The 17,519-nt window shown below is 39.8% G+C and overlaps 2 protein-coding genes across 7 annotated transcripts; one reads left to right on the top strand and one right to left on the bottom strand.

Moving 5' to 3' along the window:
- Positions 1-416: 416 nt before the first annotated feature.
- LOC116311671 (transmembrane 6 superfamily member 1) lies at positions 417-8,872 on the bottom strand. Of its 5 annotated transcripts, none has more exons than XM_039608572.1 (11): positions 8,803-8,872; positions 7,465-7,820; positions 7,229-7,332; positions 6,915-7,012; positions 6,729-6,832; positions 6,464-6,546; positions 6,137-6,255; positions 5,205-5,309; positions 5,008-5,100; positions 4,793-4,912; positions 417-1,947 (listed from the first exon to the last, which is right to left on the bottom strand). In XM_039608572.1, exons 2-11 carry the CDS (start codon positions 7,554-7,556, stop codon positions 1,756-1,758), a joined length of 1,110 nt encoding a protein of 369 aa, XP_039464506.1. In that variant the 5' UTR covers positions 7,557-7,820; positions 8,803-8,872; the 3' UTR covers positions 417-1,755. The 5 variants fall into 5 exon arrangements, with proteins under 5 accessions (XP_039464506.1, XP_039464507.1, XP_039464503.1 ...); XM_039608573.1 differs by having other exon boundaries at positions 7,229-7,352; positions 8,799-8,871; XM_039608569.1 differs by having other exon boundaries at positions 8,799-8,871.
- Positions 8,822-15,639, top strand: LOC116311669 (BTB/POZ domain-containing protein 1). Of its 2 annotated transcripts, none has more exons than XM_031728864.2 (8): positions 8,822-9,388; positions 10,754-10,910; positions 11,755-11,860; positions 11,952-12,149; positions 12,363-12,492; positions 12,595-12,682; positions 14,561-14,707; positions 14,802-15,639. In XM_031728864.2, the coding sequence occupies exons 1-8, from the start codon at positions 8,973-8,975 to the stop codon at positions 14,958-14,960; spliced, it is 1,401 nt and encodes a 466-aa protein (XP_031584724.1). In that variant the 5' UTR covers positions 8,822-8,972; the 3' UTR covers positions 14,961-15,639. The 2 variants fall into 2 exon arrangements, with proteins under 2 accessions (XP_031584724.1, XP_031584723.1); XM_031728863.2 differs by having other exon boundaries at positions 12,300-12,492.
- The last annotated feature ends 1,880 nt before the right edge of the window (positions 15,640-17,519 follow it).

The following is a 17,519-nucleotide window of genomic DNA, read 5'->3' as shown; positions in this document are numbered from 1 at the left end:
TTTCCACAACCTGACCTCCTCCACCCACTGCAGCACCCATACCATAGCTATAAATTCTGCCGTGTGCACAGAAAACCCCTCATTCAGTTATCTAAACTTAACTGTGCTTCTGAGTCTTCATCTCTCCTCTACCACCTTAGAAAATGCTGAATTAGCTTTTGCTCTTCTGTTTTCCTAAATCCTTAAATTAGTTTTTGGTCTAAGAATAAACCATGGTGCTATGGCTATCCTGTGGAACTGGGGGCTAACCCCACTTTCTCCACTCACAACTTCTCCCCCTTCTTACTTAATACTGAAAACAAAACTCCCCTCTGGTTTAAACTAAAAAAATAGATTTTTAAAAAGGAATAAAAGGTCTGCTATACATTCAGTAATATAAATTTTAAAGTCTAAAGTCTGTGTGCAAAAAAGTCTGTCTACAACTTTATTAACTATCATCAGAGATCATTTGATAGAGCATCTGGATTAACAAATAACAAAATACAGGCCAAATATAATAACACAGCATATAGCACACAAGAGGGTTATAAAAGACGCAACGGATGAAATAAAGAGGTGGTGCAATGGCAGTACAGGGGCTATTATTTTTTCCATAACTATTATTTCATTTCAGTGCTATGCTTTTCTTGATCACAATTAATCCCATTAAGATGAATGCAGGATTGTATGAGGGCTAGAGAGCGCCTAAAAGTAGCTGTTTAATGCAGGGAGACAGTGCTTGTGAGCTCCTTCTTTTAGAGAATATAATCAGTGAAATCACTGAACCTAGAGCAAAAATGATTTACATTGTATATTATAGACACACTAAAATGTTCTGCTGGCACTAGAGTGTAAAGTGTTTTTAAACGATGCACAGTCTAAGTAAAGCTCGGTAGTGTCCACTAATCTTTCCTCTTGAGGTAATAATTATTTATTTCTCAACAAGGTTATTATTATGAATTAGAAGTAGATGTAAAAAACAAACCAAAAAAAATTTAGTTAACTACAATAAAAATAAAAACTAGACCAAAAAAATGAAATTAAATGATTTTGTGAACTTGGAAAAGAAAAAAATAAACAGAAAATATCCTTAATTTTGGTATTTGCTAGTTTGTTACAGATTTCATTGCATTAGCTGTAAGGATTTTCCTAAATTTTGCCCCTGACATACAATAATAATTAAAAAGTCATTAAAAAAAACCTAAGACTAACAAGGAAACTACTAAAAACTAAACTTAAACTAATCATTTTCAGACAATTAAAACTAAACTGAATCAAGGGAACCCACTCTGCAAACTGACTGAAACCACACTGAATAAAAAAAACTAAAAGTTAAAAGAAATTTAAAAAAATTGCTATTTGCTGATAAATGCTGTGAAAGGCACAGACACAGAAGGCACTGCGCAGAAATCTCAGCAACAAACGACAGTTTTGTTTTTATACCAAACAATGATTTTTGTGAGTCATATGAATCTGTTACACAACTCTAACGCACCATTGCCTGCAGTGTAACATTGTGTGTGCCTTATGTGGATGCTGCTGCTTTACACACAGAGATTTTCAATAAAAAGCAGCAGATCAAAAACAGTAGATGGCACAATTTCCATTTTTCTTCATTTCTAGCACCTCCACATAGCCCCATGAAGTTTACAGGTGGCAGTTTCCTCTCTAAAATAGCAGCCGCTAATAACTGCAAACACAGCAGGAATTTGCAAGTTCTTTATTTTAGGCATCTGTGGCATCTGTGGCACTCTCTCTGTCCCCCCCGACAGTCTGTCATTCATTTTTCTTCTCTGGCGCTGTCCTGAGGAAGAAGGCAGGCTGTGTGCAGCAGCGGTAGCACAGAGCCTGAGGCACCAGCATGTACAACACATTGACCAGCAAGAAGACAGGCTGGCTGTCAACAGGTACTCTGTATGAAAACGGTGTCCGTGTGTGAAGAGATGCACCGATGTGGGAGAACTGGGCCTGTGAAACGCAGCAGAGAGGGATAATAAGCATGTGCTTCACAGCTGGTATGTTCATCAAGATTCTTATATACACACTACATGGACAAAAATGTTAAGTCACCTACATATTACATCTGCAGGAGCTTGTTTGACATCCCACTGTAAATTCATACGCATTACTATGGAGTTGGTCCCTGTTTGCAGCTATAGCTTCCACTCTTCTGGCTTTCTACAAGATTTTGAACGGTGCCTTTGGAAATATATGCCCTTTCACCCAGAAGAGCATTTGCAAGGCCTGACACTGATGTTGGACGAGAGGGGTCGGCTCACAACCTCCATTCTAGTTGATCCCAAAGGTGGTAAATGGGGTTAAGGTCAGGGCTGTGTCAAGTCAAGTTCTTCCACTCTACTCATCTGACCAAACCTTCATGGGCCTTGCTTTATGGCATGGTGCACAGAGATGTTGGGAAAGAAAAAGGCCTTTCCCTAAACTGTTAATAGTCAAAAATGTCTTTGTAAGCTGAAGCTTTAAGAGTCCCCTCCACTGGAAGTAAAGTGTACAGGCCAGAAACACAAGCCCCAAAGCATTATCCCTCCTCCACCAAACTCCGCAGTTGGCCCAGTGGTCATCACTCCATAGAACATCACACTATTGAACTTTCAATATCCCAAAGCAACCCATAGATGCAAAAGGTACCTTCTAAAACTCAGAGCAGCACAATATGTTTATTCATCTAAGATCCTGTACAGTTTTTCTTTTACTATTATACGTATATAGCCATTTTTTTTTATATTCTTCCATCTTAGATTCTTTTTTATATTTTATATTTTTGTCCAGTGGCGAGTGAGTGCACCAAAAATTTTTTTTACTGTACACTAACTGGTGAGTGTGTGTGTTCTGAATGACAATAAAGTAGCTATTGTATTCAGTTCCTCTGTGTCTCCACTGCTCCAGAGTCCAGTGACAGAGTACTTTACAACACTATCTGACGCTGGGATGCAGCTGCTCAGACAATTTTCATACTGATGTTAATGACAGAGGAGGTTTTTAACTGCAGTTAATCAATCAGCAGAGTGTTGGTGACGTTTATCCACTATGTGCCTCAGTGCTCTGACCCTGCTGAGGCATCAGATAGGCTGTAACTGGCACTGGTTAGCTGAGCTCCTGTGGTTCGCAAACTTTCTACTTTGCAAAAAAAAAAAAAAAAACCACTTACAGCTGATGCTGAAACATTTAGGAGGGAAGAAATTTCAGACACTGACTTGCCTCAGTGGTGGCATCCTATTACAGCAGCACACTCAAATTCAGTGAGCTGTTTAGAAGGACCCATTCTTACACAAATGTTTATAAAGAGTGGCTGCACAGCCCATTACTGAACGAAACACCTGAATTCAGTGACTAAAAGGTGCTGCCCAATACTTTTGTCCATACAGTGTATCTTGATCTTAAATATTTTGTACATATTTAAGAACATTTTGAGCTTATGATTGTCTTTTTTCCCCCTTTTTTTGTAATTTAACTACTGGAAGTAGTTAACGTCTAAGTCTAAAAATGAATAGACTTAGATGTCAACACCAAGGTTAATATAGTTAAATAAAACTAAACTAAAACTAAAGGTAGATATGGAAAAACATGTTAGTTAACTGAAATTAAAAATAAATAAAAAAATAAAACTAACTGAAATTGCTTTGTGAACTTGGAAAACTAACAAAAATAAAATAAGAATATAGCGAAAACATCCTAACTGAAACTAAACTGAATAAAAAAAAATCAAAACAGATTAGAAAATTAAAAAAAACTAAAATAACTGTGGTTAGCACAGGTTTTTAGTTGTTGTTTTGTTTTTCCTGTTAGAATCAACCTACATAAAAAAAATGCTTTCCCACAATTATTGTTTCCTTTATTTTAAATGTATCAAGTCCCACATAACCCCAGTTATCTGGTATAGTGAGACCATCTGGGCACATTACTGTCTTATTATCATGTATCAGTAAATTAAACACCATTCCAAAGTCATAAATCTTATAGGAAATCCTGTGGTGCTAAAGCCCACATATTCTTGCTGGATGCAATGATCTATCTACAATAACAGACCAGTAAGGGCTTACACAGGAAACCCATTTGAAACAGGCAAAAACAAAGTAACAGCTGTTTTAGAGTGAATTATTCCTTTACTGGACTGACGATGCCTGCATTCTGGCACCACCACTGATCCTCATATGATTTTCAATCTAATACACTTCTGTCATTTACCTTTTCATAGAAAGCTGCTGACACATGACATGTTTCATAGCAACCAAGGCTGCCAGAGGATCAACCTTCCTATTTATATCCTGGCTGAACAGCTGACATTTAAGTGAATACCACCAATACCACCATTCCTCTTGGTCTGAAGTCAGCTTCTGCCCTTATCCTGCCGATGAGTGACGCGCCAGCCTGCAGCTCAAACACAGTGGCTGCATTGTGCAGTGGAGATGTGATCAGCGCGATAGCCACTCCCACAACTCTTCACTTTCCATCTTTAGATGTAAATAGAGCCACTGGTGTCTGTCAGCTCTGAAGAGTACGCTAAACAAAGACCAACTTGCAATCGCTACAGAGGAGAAAGTTTACCGAACTGGCCAGGAACCGGCTCTCAGTCTCTGTGTAACGTTACATAATCTACCTGGAACTATGATGTCATGTGGGAAAACAAAAGACTGCAAACGACTCTTTCACAGAGTTGACCTTCGTTTTTAAAGCCTGGAAACTCTTTCATCACTTACTCATTTGGTTTCCAGATATTCAGAACAAGTTAGAGATGTTAGGCGTCTAATGTAAATCATACCTGGGACCCCTCAGTGTATACAGTGATCAACAGTACCTGTGCCAATGCTCCCGAGTGTACAAGAGTCAGGTCTGGCATCCAGTCACATCCTGGGACCAACAGCCCATACAGAGTAATGATGTAGTAGGGCCCAGAATACAGCATGCTCACCAGCATCTGACAAACAGTGACACAGTTTACTGCTTTAGATGTGTGGCTTAATATTACAGCATTAGAGTGACGTTTTTGGTGCGTTTACTGCACCGTATTACCTGTACTTTAGGGTAGGCTGAAGGGTCTTTGAGGTATGGCTCATACTGTTGTGTGTAGTCTTGGCACCATTTGCTGGAACAGTCAAGAACAACCTCGAACACATAACATAACAGTTTGATATGTGAGAGACACCCAACGCTAAGAAAGTAATCTACAGTTGTGTGCATGCTGGGCAAGCCGATCCCCTTTTTCTTACCAGGCCTCTGAACACACAGAAAGCCAGCGCTGGAATGAGGTAGATGATGAATACCAAGTCCACAGGTCTGCGGAGCAAGCCTGCCCTCTGAGCCTCCTCGATGTCCTGAGAACACAACATTTGCAGATGCAAAGTATGGATGTGTTTCCAGCAGATAAGACACTTTAACCCTTACTGGATGTTTCTGTGTATATGAGGTAGATCGCAGTTATTTTACAGAGGCTACTGTAAGTATTGCAGTTTCAGAAAGAAATGTCACCAATAAATGGGCATCTGTTTAAACTTCAGTTATGTTTAGATATATCCACTATCACAGACATATTTGCCTAACTTATAATGTACTGTACTGTAATTGTTGTTGACATAACCACATAACAATGCTCTGTAGCTCAACTAAAAGCATGATGACAAACACTTCCTTTACTTTATTTTATGTCTTTATCCCTCAGTTCTTTATGTAAAGCGACTTATCAGCTCAAAACGCATCAGTCTTTGCTGAAGAAAAAATTCACCTCAATGATATAAAACAAAACACAGTAATAACATATTGTACTTTACCAAGAAAGGCTCTTCCAGTTTAAAAATATACAAATCTGATGATTATACATGCCATACTGTTCAGAAATATGAACAATAAAACAAACAGTTTTTACCCCTCATTCATTACAGCATTAAATAAAGCATGGCTTTGAATTATTACTCACGGGAACGATGGAATATTGTGAACATAGGAACTCACAAACACTTTTGATGAATGTGTCATTTGGTGTCGATGACAATAAAAGTATGATTCTGATTCTGAGAAATGTGCCCATACATTTTTCTTGCACTGTTTCTGTGGTGGTAATTACTCATCAGAATCATCTCACAGACACCACAGACAATAAAAGTAGGTGTTTTCTCTCTGAGAGGGGCGGCGGTCAGGTTCTTACTGTTAACTCAACGTCCCGTGTAGAAGACTGACTAAAGATCCGGAAGCAAGCCCACACCGACATTGAGATGTACAACATATGGAGGACGAAGAGAGGGCCAACGTGGGTCCCATACTTCCCTGGGAAAAAATGAGGGGGGCCCATTAATTCCATGTGGGAACAGAAGCAGATATGATCTAGTTTAAATCCCTGTAAGCAAACGGGATCTAAAAGTTTTGTGTGTGTGTGTGTGTGGGTGGGTGGCTGTGTATGTGTGGGTGGGTAGGGTGATGTGGGCTACCCTACACAAGCCATCTAAAAGCATCCCATTATTTTTAGTGTACTTACCCACAGCATTCCCAAGAATGTAGACCATTGCACGCATGAGAAAAGATCCTACCCAGTAGAGTCCAATAGCTCTGTAATTGTCCCTGCCCAAACCATGTAACAAAGCCAGATGATCATATTGTAGTTTCAAAGAATTAGGTATATAAATACATTATCAAGCTTATCTTATCAAGCAGTATAATATGGATTGGATTAAGTGGCAAATATTTTCCTTACTTAGTGATGCAGCTGTGGTGAATAACCTTGGAAACAATACAGGACTTACCCCCAAGTTATTGCAGCAATCATGAGCAGATACATGAGATAGTGCACGCAGCCATCCCAGTAGGATATCATGTGCCCATGTGCTGTGTTGATATGTGGATCTGCCTGAAACACGGTGTAGATTTATCAGTCAAACTGTGAGGAAGTGGGGGCATTCATAATCTGGACGCAACAAAGCAACACTTGCCTCTTTGAGGTAAAATGTCACAAATCCATCAATGATGTTGTCTTGCTCCAGTCCAATGATCAGATTCACCACACTGAGGAATGCATGCACTGCATACACTTCACAGATACATATTTGATACATTAATTTCTAATTAAAGACAAGATAACTTGCAAACATTACATGCTGCTTTGAATATCACAGCTTTTTAAATACTGCAACAGGTTTTTATATGTGCAACATGCAGAATATGAGTCGCAGCTCGAGCTTTGATCTGTAATGGTGCTCGCTCACTGTTGGTCAAAACAAGAGAACTTGCATTTGAGAAATCCTACCATAGAAAAGTGGATCTACTGGAGCCTTCTTTTTAAGTATAAAACGAGCTGAAATGGCCAGAATAAGAACTGTTGTGCACCAAGCGAAGAAGAAAGCTTCAGCACTGCATGAAATAGAGAACATCTTTAAAAAAACACATGATAAATCATTCTCAGATTAGTGCAGTTACTCCTCGCTACTGGTGGTGTAAGCCGGAAGTCCAACATTTAAAATATGTGAACCAGATTCCACGTACCTGTTGCTGTAAATGAGAGAATTGAATAAATAGCAGATGGGGATAGACATCAGGGAGAGCAGGAACACTCCCGTTCCCACAGACGCGCTCATTGCGCACCGACTATGAGCGATTTGTCTGAGCGAGAACTGAAATTTTTAAATGAATGAGCCGCAGAAAATATTCATGCGTTGCTTGGATGGGAGGAAAGTCAGAGTGTTGCCGGAAAAAAAAACTTTGAGCTCAGCCCCTGCGTGCATGCTCAATCTTGTCTGGTCTGTCTGTCTGCTCTCCTCTCGCTCTCTTTCTCTGTTTACCTACACATGCACTGTAGCCAAAGGAGCTTCAGCTTTCAGATGGTGGAGGCGGGCCCTCACCTGGAGAAGAAACGTCAAAAGAAAGTCTTTCATCAGATCTTAATGTCGTAAATTAACAATTCTCGTGTCTTTCTCTTCTTCTTCTTTCTGAAACCATTTTTTGCTCTCTTTTATCTCTGATTTGATGGAAGTGGCGATTTTTTCATTCATTCATATTATTCTATACATCCAAATACTAAGCTGGAGGGAATAGTAAAATAATATATATAGGGGCTGTGCAAATGAATTTAAGTGATAGTCCGTGAAAAATACAAAAAATTTTACAAAATAACAAAATAGGACAGGGACGCCACAACTTTATATAAAAAAAAATAAAAATAAAAAATAAAAAATTAAGATGTATTTTCTCGGGCTGGTTCATTGTGCTTAACAAAAATATATATTTTACCATCTGCGAAAAAAAGGGGTTTGTTTGTTTGTTTGTTTGTTTGTTTAACGAAGAGAAACTGACACCCAGCGGTCAACTGGGAAAACACTAATCGTAGCACCGATTTGCAACACTGTTACCATGCATATAGAACAAGTATTACAAATGTGTTAAAAGCTTAATATCTGATAAAACGTTTACATTTGATGCCTGACCTTTATAATTCAGTTTTTGACGGCTTATTATTTGTTTTTATAAATTACACATCTATTTATTTATTTGTTTACATTTTTAAGCTTCAATTAATGCACCAATTGCATAATGATCAAAAAATATTAAAAAAATTAAAAAAATAAAGTGTAGTGCCTCTTGCTCACACGTTCTCCCACGTTTGAATGTATAAATGCTGCTTTTATTTAGCACTTTATTATTTTAATTGTATTCTATTTAACATATTTGCCGATTGTATTGTGCCCAAAACGGTCACACAGATAAAAAAAAATATGTATGTTAAGACACTGTTCAAGCTTTTTCTTTGTTCGTTTTTTTCCATCTGGAAGTGAACAATAAAGTTTCAGGATAAAAAAAAATGTGTTTTGGAGGAAGTATACCTACGCCACTTCCGGAGACTCTGAAGCTAGCAGGTAGCTAGTGATGAGTGATGGCGTCCCCTGCGATGGATACCACGTAAATGAATAACGACAAAAACATTACGGCGAGTGCGTGTCTGCGTGTCAATAACGAGGCCGTTTCTGTGGAAGTACACTTAAAAACAGTGTGTCGTTATGGCGACCGGGAGCAGTGGTGGCGGATTGCCGTCAAACCATGACGGTCAGGAGGCAGCATCCAACTCGGCTCATTGCGGAGCACCAGCAGCGCTCTCCAACGTCCCAGCCTCCGCTCCTACCCCGTCCGGCTCCCCGCCCGTCCTCGGCCTTCACCGGGAGCCCATGTACAACTGGCAGGCGACGAAGAGGTCCCTAAAGGAGCGCTTCGCCTTCCTTTTCAACAACGAGCTTCTCAGCGACGTCAGGTTCATAGTCGGGAAAGGCAGACAGGCCCAGAGGATACCGGCCCATAAGTTCGTCCTGGCCGCTGGCAGTGCCGTTTTTGATGCCATGTTTAACGGAGGGATGGCCACGACCTCTGCTGAAATCGAGCTGCCTGATGTGGAGCCGGCCGCCTTCCTCGCGCTGCTCAGGTAGGACAGGTGAACCCCATGCCCTGCCTGTATTCGAGACCACCTAGTACCACACTATTTCCAGGTGGTTAAAAACCAATATGCATACCTCATGATCTAAGTGTACATAAACATTAAAAACAGCATTTAGAAGTTAATCAAAGTCAAGGCGCTTATGTGGTGATATAAAGTTTACGTTCTGAGCTGTTGTTGATACAAAGAAGGTAACCAATTATAGGCCTAATGAAAAATACAAAACCTCGCTCGAATGTACTCTATTATAAAACAGTTTATCACTTATTAATTTAACTACCTTATTTTAGAGGTCTCACAGCAAAGTGACCTTCAGACCTTTTTTTTTAATTAAGCAATTTGAAAGGTAAAAACTCAAATACGAACTGCTAAGAAACTAATAATTAGAAGGGGTGGATGGGGGAGGGTATATTGATACAGTTCAGTTTCACGATATTGTATCGACGCAGGGACACCAAATATCGATATTTTATTAGATGAATGAAAATAAACAGATAAATAATAAGTACATGAAAACACCCTGTAATATTACTCTACTAAGAAGAGGGCTCATCTCCTGCACCACCATCCTAAATTAGAATTCTGATTTAGGATGGTGGTGCAGGAAAAATAATGCTAGCCAAGCAAACTTACAATAAATGGGCTCAACTGAAAAAAACCATCACCACAAATGATGGACACACTCAGCATGACAAGGTATATAATTGCCAACTTGACCCCATTCAATCGCAGACTGATAGCCCACCCACTCCATCTTATGTCAACACTGATGGTGGATTTTAGTGACATTGTTGTTATGCTTGACAATCTCATTTTGCAACAGAAAAATAACTGAAACACATAACTTTGTTATTGGATAAAACTGATACTTTGAGGACATATTTTGTGCTTAAAAAAGGTCATAAATAACTGTATATGTTATTGCAATACTCAGCTTGTTGCAAAATGGTAAAAATCGCAATTATAGCAAATCATGAGGGAAATATTGTGATAGTATCGTATCTCAGGGTGTCTGGTGATTCACGCTAATAATGAGTAAAGAACTGTTGTGATTAGCTAGAGGATGATTTCAGTTTATGCCAAATGAGTAGTGAGGTTTGTATGAACTTGTTCCTGCCATTAGAAAAAAAAAAAAAAACTCAAGCACAGCTAAATCAAAATTTGGGGTTATTATCTCAAAATCAAACCCTTCAGTTTAGTTAAGCTAAAAAGCCAGCATCACTGATGGTTTGGGTGTGCCTTATTTACTATGGAATTGGCAATTTGCACATCTGGAAATTTTCAGAATTTACATAGAATAACTATGAAAATGTAATTGTTCCCTTCGTTCTGGTGCCTGTTTCCTCTCTACAGGTTCCTCTATTCTGACGAGGTCCACATTGGTCCAGAGACGGTGATGACGACTCTGTACACGGCTAAGAAGTATGCGGTCCCTGCTCTGGAGGGGCACTGCGTGGAGTTCCTCACCAAACACCTCAGAGCTGACAACGCATTTATGCTTCTCACTCAGGTTACTTTCACCCTCCTCGACTATAGTGCATCCTTTACACTAAAACTGAGAGATCCAGATGGCCTGGATTGTACTTTTGGTTTGTCAAATTTTTAATGTTGAAATATTCTTTTTAATTCTGCATAGTTAACTTGCTTGGTTTTGAATTATCTTTCCTCGATGGCACTAGATATGAATAGTCAGAGTTATGTCGTCTACAAAGAGTCAGATTTCTTTAATGGTGGGCATCAATAGGGTTTTAATATCAGCTGTGTTTTGTTTTTTTAATAGATTTTCCAGGCAATATGTTAAAAAAAATCAAATGAAAATCTGGCATTGCTCTTACCATCTGTTCAACAGCAGCTCTTACAGTTAGAGATAAACTGTATTTTTTTAAAGTGTGTGTGTGTGTGTGTGTCAGCACCAGACCACCTCCCAGCCATCGATGGCTGGACTTTTACGACATTAGCTGTTCTATTTTTGGTTTATGCTGCCGTTTGTTTGGGTTCAGCATTCTGTTCTGTGGCTGGCTGCTGTGCCCTCAGGCTGCTACTGAATCTGATTGGGGGGTAGAAAAAGTCTCAGCAACACCTAGAACAAAACTATAAACAATACTGTAAATCAGCTAAAGCAGCCATATTTTGAGCAGTGTTTTCTTTATTAGCAGTGGTGGTTTGCCAGATTTATTTATTAACATTATGAGGTTCAACCCAACTCAGATTGTTTTAGTGTTTGCATTAAACTTTCAATTTTGTTTTTGCTTGTTCTAACGTGTTTGGGGTAAATTCAATACCCTCCTTTGGTGCGTTCAAGATAAATGACCAGAATCGACACTTACACGGATACTTTTGTGGTCTCGTTACAGGCCAGGTTATTTGATGAGCCTCAGCTCGCCAGTCTCTGCTTAGACACCATCGACAAAAGCACCGCAGATGCAATAAATGCAGAGGGATTTACAGATATTGACCTTGGTATGTGAGCGTTCATGATCAGGTGTTTTCTTGTACACGGTTTGCATGTGAGTTGCTAAATATTAAGACTTTTGTGTATTTACATGTGTAGACACTCTTTGCGCGGTGCTTGAAAGAGACACACTAAGCATCAGGGAGAACCGTCTGTTTGGAGCGGTGGTCCGCTGGGCGGAGGCCGAGTGTTACAGGCAACAGCTTCCTCTGACCGCGGAGAACAAACAGAAGGTTCTGGGGAAAGCCCTCCCGCTCATCCGCTTCCCGCTCATGACTGTTGAGGAGTTTGCTGCCGGTAAGTGGATCACAGAAATATGAGTTTATTTGCAATGCTGCGATGTTTGCAAAACTCTTCGATTTCAGCCATCACTAAGCATAACCATCATGTTCCTGATGTACACCTCAAACCACAGAAACCAGTTTGATATTCTTTCTTGTGCAACAGGGCCTGCCCAGTCTGGAATATTGTTCGATCGGGAGGTGGTAAATCTGTTTTTACACTTTACAGTAAACCCCAAACCGCGGGTCGACTACATCGACAGGCCTCGCTGCTGCCTCAGGGGGGAGGAGTGCAGCATTAATAGATTCCAGCAGGTTGAGAGTCGATGGGGGTACAGTGGTACCAGCGACAGGATCAGGTGAGCGGAGGGTTGATGGTTTTTAATTAAAAAAAATAAATATATATTAACAATTGATTTTTCTAATTTTCTTTCCATCTCTCCCTCTCTCTATCTCTACAGATTCAATGTTAACAGAAGAATATCCATAGTGGGCTTTGGCTTATATGGTTCCATACATGGACCCACTGACTATCAGGTCAACATACAGGTAACTTCTGGCACGGAGACATAATGAGGTTCAAGAAAAAATACTTATACTGCTGATCAGTGGGTTTATAACTTTTTAGTAGAAGTGAGTGTGATTAGATATACATAAGACTGTCCTGCAGCTTTGTTTACTGTGTGTCATGTCCAAAAAAGTTGGGATGGAGAGTGAAATGTATACAAAAACAGAGTTCAGCGATTTGCAAATCTTATAAACACATAATTTATTCACAGAAAACATGTCACACATTTAAAATAAGACATTTTACCACTGAATGGAAAAACATCAGCTCCTTCTGAATTTGTGGGCAGCAACGTGCCTCAAAAAAATTGGGACAAGGGAAAAAAGAATTGAAAAGAAAGAGTTCAGTAACACGAGAGGCAGGGGTTTCACCTTTCTGCAAAAAACTGCAAATCTACAAATTGTGGGACAATTTCAGAATAATGTTCTTCAGTGTAAAAGCAAGTGAGACACCAGTGTATAATCTGTATGCCTCAGTTCTCTATGCCAATGTAATACTTATAGTTAGCTAACTGAACCCTGACATTGCTCTTGGGTGTTCCTGTTATTTATTCCTGTTATTTATGCATCAGAGCTTTTATTCTATAATTACAGGCTAAAGTCAGCATCGTTTTATATTATACACACATAATAAATTAGTTACTGTTATTAATCCTCTTAGCTGTAGAGTCAATCTAGCCAGCTAGTGTTTCTAGTCACATCAGATTTTGCTAGCAGTACCATTAGCAAGAAGGAAAGCATACATTAGAAATTAGTGGACTCCATTTCCAATCTAAATTTAGCTAGTATTGCTCAGTGTTGGTGCTGTAGAGGAATGGAAGAAAGAGACAAAGGCAAGACGTTAAGGAGCGGACAACTCATCTCAGTCCCTCACATTAAGGTTACTGCACAGGCTGCTGGAGGTAACCCAGAGCTGGAAAAGATCTTATTTTTTAAGTAACGTTACAGTCCGCTCACACATTGGCAATAAAAGTAAAAACATTGCATTTATGAAAAAAGCAGAAATAATGTTAAAAAAAAATACTGGTAAGTAGGAAAATTAGAAATCTGAACACAGAAACCAGTAGTAATATCCTTTCCAAAATATGCAATAAAGATACCAAAAAAGGGTGTGCTGTCTAGATCTGCTTTATGGTAAACTCACTCTCTTTTATTGTGTATTTTATAATTCCTCTTTATATGACGGTTTTCTCTGTTTCCTGCTTGAACAAAAGCTTTAAAATAAAACATGGCTGAAGATACTGATCACGTATCTATGTGCGATTGCTAAAAGCCAGTGTTCAGTAGCTGACCTTTTATCTCTGTCAAACACCAAGCCCTGACACGTGTTTGCCTTTCAGTTATTTTACTAAAAATGTGCCATCAAATGCCAGCTGACTCGTTCAGTTCCCTGCATTTGTTAAAAACTAACAGAAGCTTCTGCACACCAGTGAACAGCCCAGGATCTTACAGTGCTTGGTAGATGTTCTGATTAGAATCTGTGATGTAAAGGTCCAAGATTTGCATCATCCCTGCAGTTCAAAGTATAGCCAGGGGCCCTTTATGCATGTGATCCCTCCTATCGCTGCTGCTCATCTAAACTGAACTGAAGCCCCAGTCACACAGGCCTAAACGATCGACGACTGAATTCAGCAGTTTAGCGGTCACAGGCTGGTCTCTGTGCCTGTTAACTTTAGTCCCCAGTAAGAAGAGACATAGTTGAATATGTGCTGTGTAACAGTTTAGTTCAGGGGTCTTCCACATTTGTTATAGCTACAGAAATCCACCAGTAAACAGATGTGACACTGATACTGCCAGCTGTGTAAAAAGTTGATTTTGTTGTTGTACCTTCAGTGAAGACCTTCTCCTGTTCCTCCGTAGATCATAGAGAGCGACAAACGCATCACACTGGGACAGAACGAGACAGGTTTCAGCTGTGATGGCACAGCAAACACGTTCCGAGTGATGTTCAAAGAGCCTGTGGAAATTCTACCCAACGTCAGCTACACTGCGTGCGCCACCTTAAAGGTCAGTCCGAGGTCGCTGTATTTGAAAACTGAATTGAAGGAATGATTGAACATTAGCTCAATTTAACGTCTGTCTTTTTAATTTTATAACTCAGGGCCCCGATTCGCATTACGGCACTAAAGGGTTAAAGAAAGTGACCCAGGAATTGGCATCGGGGGCCAAGACAACGTTTTTCTTTTTTAGCTCACCTGGAAATAACAACGGCACATCCGTGGAGGACGGGCAGATACCAGAAATCATCTACTACAGCTGAACTCGCTGCAGTGTCATTCAGGTACACTGAAACAAGGAGACCTCAGACTGCTGGGAAGACTGGACTGTACTTAGTGCCTCACGAGCCCATGGAATAAGGAGTGTGTGTGTGTGTGTGTGGGTGGGTGTGTGCACCTGTGCTGTATGTGGGTATTTGTCTATACAATGTTGGTGTACAGGCATGATCAGCAATGTGGAAACAGCCTGAGTTGTGGAAAAATCACAGCTCTGTTGTCAAAAAAAAGAAAAGCTTTTCGGGGGATAAAGTGTATCATCGGCTATGAATGATCTAAATACAGACACATCCCTGGAGACAGGCCTGAGAGCTGTCTGTGTGTTAACATGTGAATCTGAGCTGCACGTCAGACTGCAGACGGCTACAATCTGTTTTGCTGATGCATTTATCCTAAGTACAATATTTACATTTGTTTATTTTTTTTATTGTGCACTGTTTATCATGTATTCAACATGTGTCTGTTCAAGTACTTTGTTTTGGCCTTGTAATCACGCTCCGTGTGTGTATGTTGTGTAACTTTGCCAGTGGTACATGCTGTTATTTATGACTTCATGTTTGCTTAGAGTTACAATGAAAGAAAAAAAAAAGAAGGAAAAAAAAACAGCAACAACAAAATAAACGTTCCAGTTTTATGGAGAAATAAATGGGATTTTTTTTTAATATGGCTTAAAAAGTCTGATTTTTTTTTTTTTTTTTTGTCCTGTTTCAAACACTGTGGTAAATATTTATGTACAGTTTATATCATTCCTCTTTGTGTCACTAGGTGATGCCAGATCCTCTACATGCATTCAGATACTACAAAACAGATTAGAGGAGGGGGTTGTGAGACGATCAAGGGAAGTAATCGGCGCCGTGGTTACAGTGTCGTCCTTAATCCTGACGCACATCTCAATAATGCCCAATTATTCTTTGCTGGATGTGCTCTGTTCTGTTCTTACTCTGCCAGTGAAAAGAAGAAGGCTGTCCTCTGAAAGCTGCGTCTACAGCTCAAAAGATGAAGTGCTCTTAAATTGCATAATCTGCACATTCATCTGAAACAGGCGGTGCAAACAAGGCCACTTTAGACGGCTGTGAGTGGGCTTTGACGAGGAGAGTGATCCACGAAGGCTGTCAGGTGAGTCACCGGGACCTGAGAGCTTCTCCTGCTGCCTGCCCACTTAGACGGCCCTCATAAGAGAAAGAACCAAGAAAATCAGTTTGAGGCAGCTTTTTTTTTTCTTTTTCACCACCCACGACACAAAACACTCAAGAACCAGGAGGACAAGTAGTCCACAGTACTACCAGTCTTCTAATTTTTACCTGTACTTTGTTAAAAAAATGTTTTAAAGTCTTCGAAGAACTTAATAAAGGCTTCCTGTTACGTCTGCCACCGACACAAACAGGCAAATGTGGAGCTTATTGGGAATAACTCAGTCACAAGGATAATTTCTTGCACTTATTAGATTACAAATCCATGACAGGGATTTGTGGTTTCTCTGATGTGTGCGCTTGTCTTTCTAGGTGTGTGGGTGGTGTGAGGCTGGTTAGATGGCAGATGAATGGGCCGTCTTTCACGGCGTGAGCCTGAACATGAACACTGATGACAGGAGGGGATTTTTCCCTCTGCTGTTTTTTGACAACAAGTGACACATGACTGTACAGGACTAAATGGTTTATGTGGTGCTGAAGCACGCTTATAATCAAGACCCCCACTTTTAGTACTCTGCCTAAAAATGGTTCCTCTAATTAGTGTGGCTGCAAAAATGTTGTGCAGCAAAACTCTCACATAAATGATGCTGACATATGAACAGGTTGTATTACCTGCATGTGGTTCTTCTGTTGTGAAGGAAGTGAAGTGAAGCAAGGTCTTTACTCTCTTTTCTGGTTTTTAGCATTTTTATGAAAACACATTTTCGTGTTTGCCAAAGACATGTATCATATGTGTATGATGTGTCTGCGGTTACAGTGTGTATTTGTGTTCTTGGTATACTTGCTATACGCACTATAAAAATCATTTACATGATGTACCAGGATGTATATGTGGTAATGCAACACACCAAAAGGATGCACGCGCTCCCTTTTTATCTGAAGACGCAAAGAAGCAACAGCAAAAATCAGATCAGCGTTAGAAGTGATTCAGGCAAACCTGAAATATTGTGTTTTTCTTTTGGTCAAAAGCTGAGTGTGATAAGTGTTACACCAGGCAATTTTTAGACTCCATCAGTTGAGCCAATTTCACAGACTTCACGCAGCTTTCTCTACACACAAAATACAAAAGGTTTTACACACCTTTGTTTTCACATTTGTGGCAATACTCCCCAGGATCTTTTTGGATTTCCCTGCAGGAAATTCAGTTCAGCGATTTGTTTACTCCTATTGCGTCTTGACGATTGTGTTGATTACCTGAAACCACACGAAGTCATTTTTAAGGCTACATTTAGATGCTGATCCTAAAATGTTACCTGGGTCAGTCCAGTTCCCCACTCAGTCACTCATCCTGGATTTTAGCTTTATTGTGTGTGCAGCCTATCCTTGTTTGTCAGTGTACTGCATCTTAGCACCTAC

Source organism: Oreochromis aureus, linkage group 1, assembly GCF_013358895.1.
Source record: "Oreochromis aureus strain Israel breed Guangdong linkage group 1, ZZ_aureus, whole genome shotgun sequence".
In the NCBI taxonomy this organism is placed as follows: domain Eukaryota; kingdom Metazoa; phylum Chordata; class Actinopteri; order Cichliformes; family Cichlidae; genus Oreochromis; species Oreochromis aureus.
This window is presented reverse-complemented; position numbering and strand designations above follow the sequence as displayed.

What these genes read in the sequence shown, in the direction of transcription:
- LOC116311669 (XM_031728863.2), top strand. Translation starts at nt 8,973, where the DNA reads ATGGCGACCGGGAGCAGTGGTGGCGGATTGCCGTCAAACCATGACGGT. An exon ending in GGTACCAGCGACAGGATCAG is followed by an intron (nt 12,493 to 12,594) that starts GTGAGCGGAGGG and finishes CTATCTCTACAG; the next exon opens with ATTCAATGTTAACAGAAGAA. An exon ending in ACTATCAGGTCAACATACAG is followed by an intron (nt 12,683 to 14,560) that starts GTAACTTCTGGC and finishes GTTCCTCCGTAG; the next exon opens with ATCATAGAGAGCGACAAACG.
- LOC116311671 (XM_039608572.1), bottom strand. Translation starts at nt 7,556, where the DNA reads ATGAGCGCGTCTGTGGGAACGGGAGTGTTCCTGCTCTCCCTGATGTCT. An exon ending in TGACATTTTACCTCAAAGAG is followed by an intron (nt 6,833 to 6,914) that starts GCAAGTGTTGCT and finishes ACCGTGTTTCAG; the next exon opens with GCAGATCCACATATCAACAC. An exon ending in ATTGCTGCAATAACTTGGGG is followed by an intron (nt 6,547 to 6,728) that starts GTAAGTCCTGTA and finishes TGGTTTGGGCAG; the next exon opens with GGACAATTACAGAGCTATTG.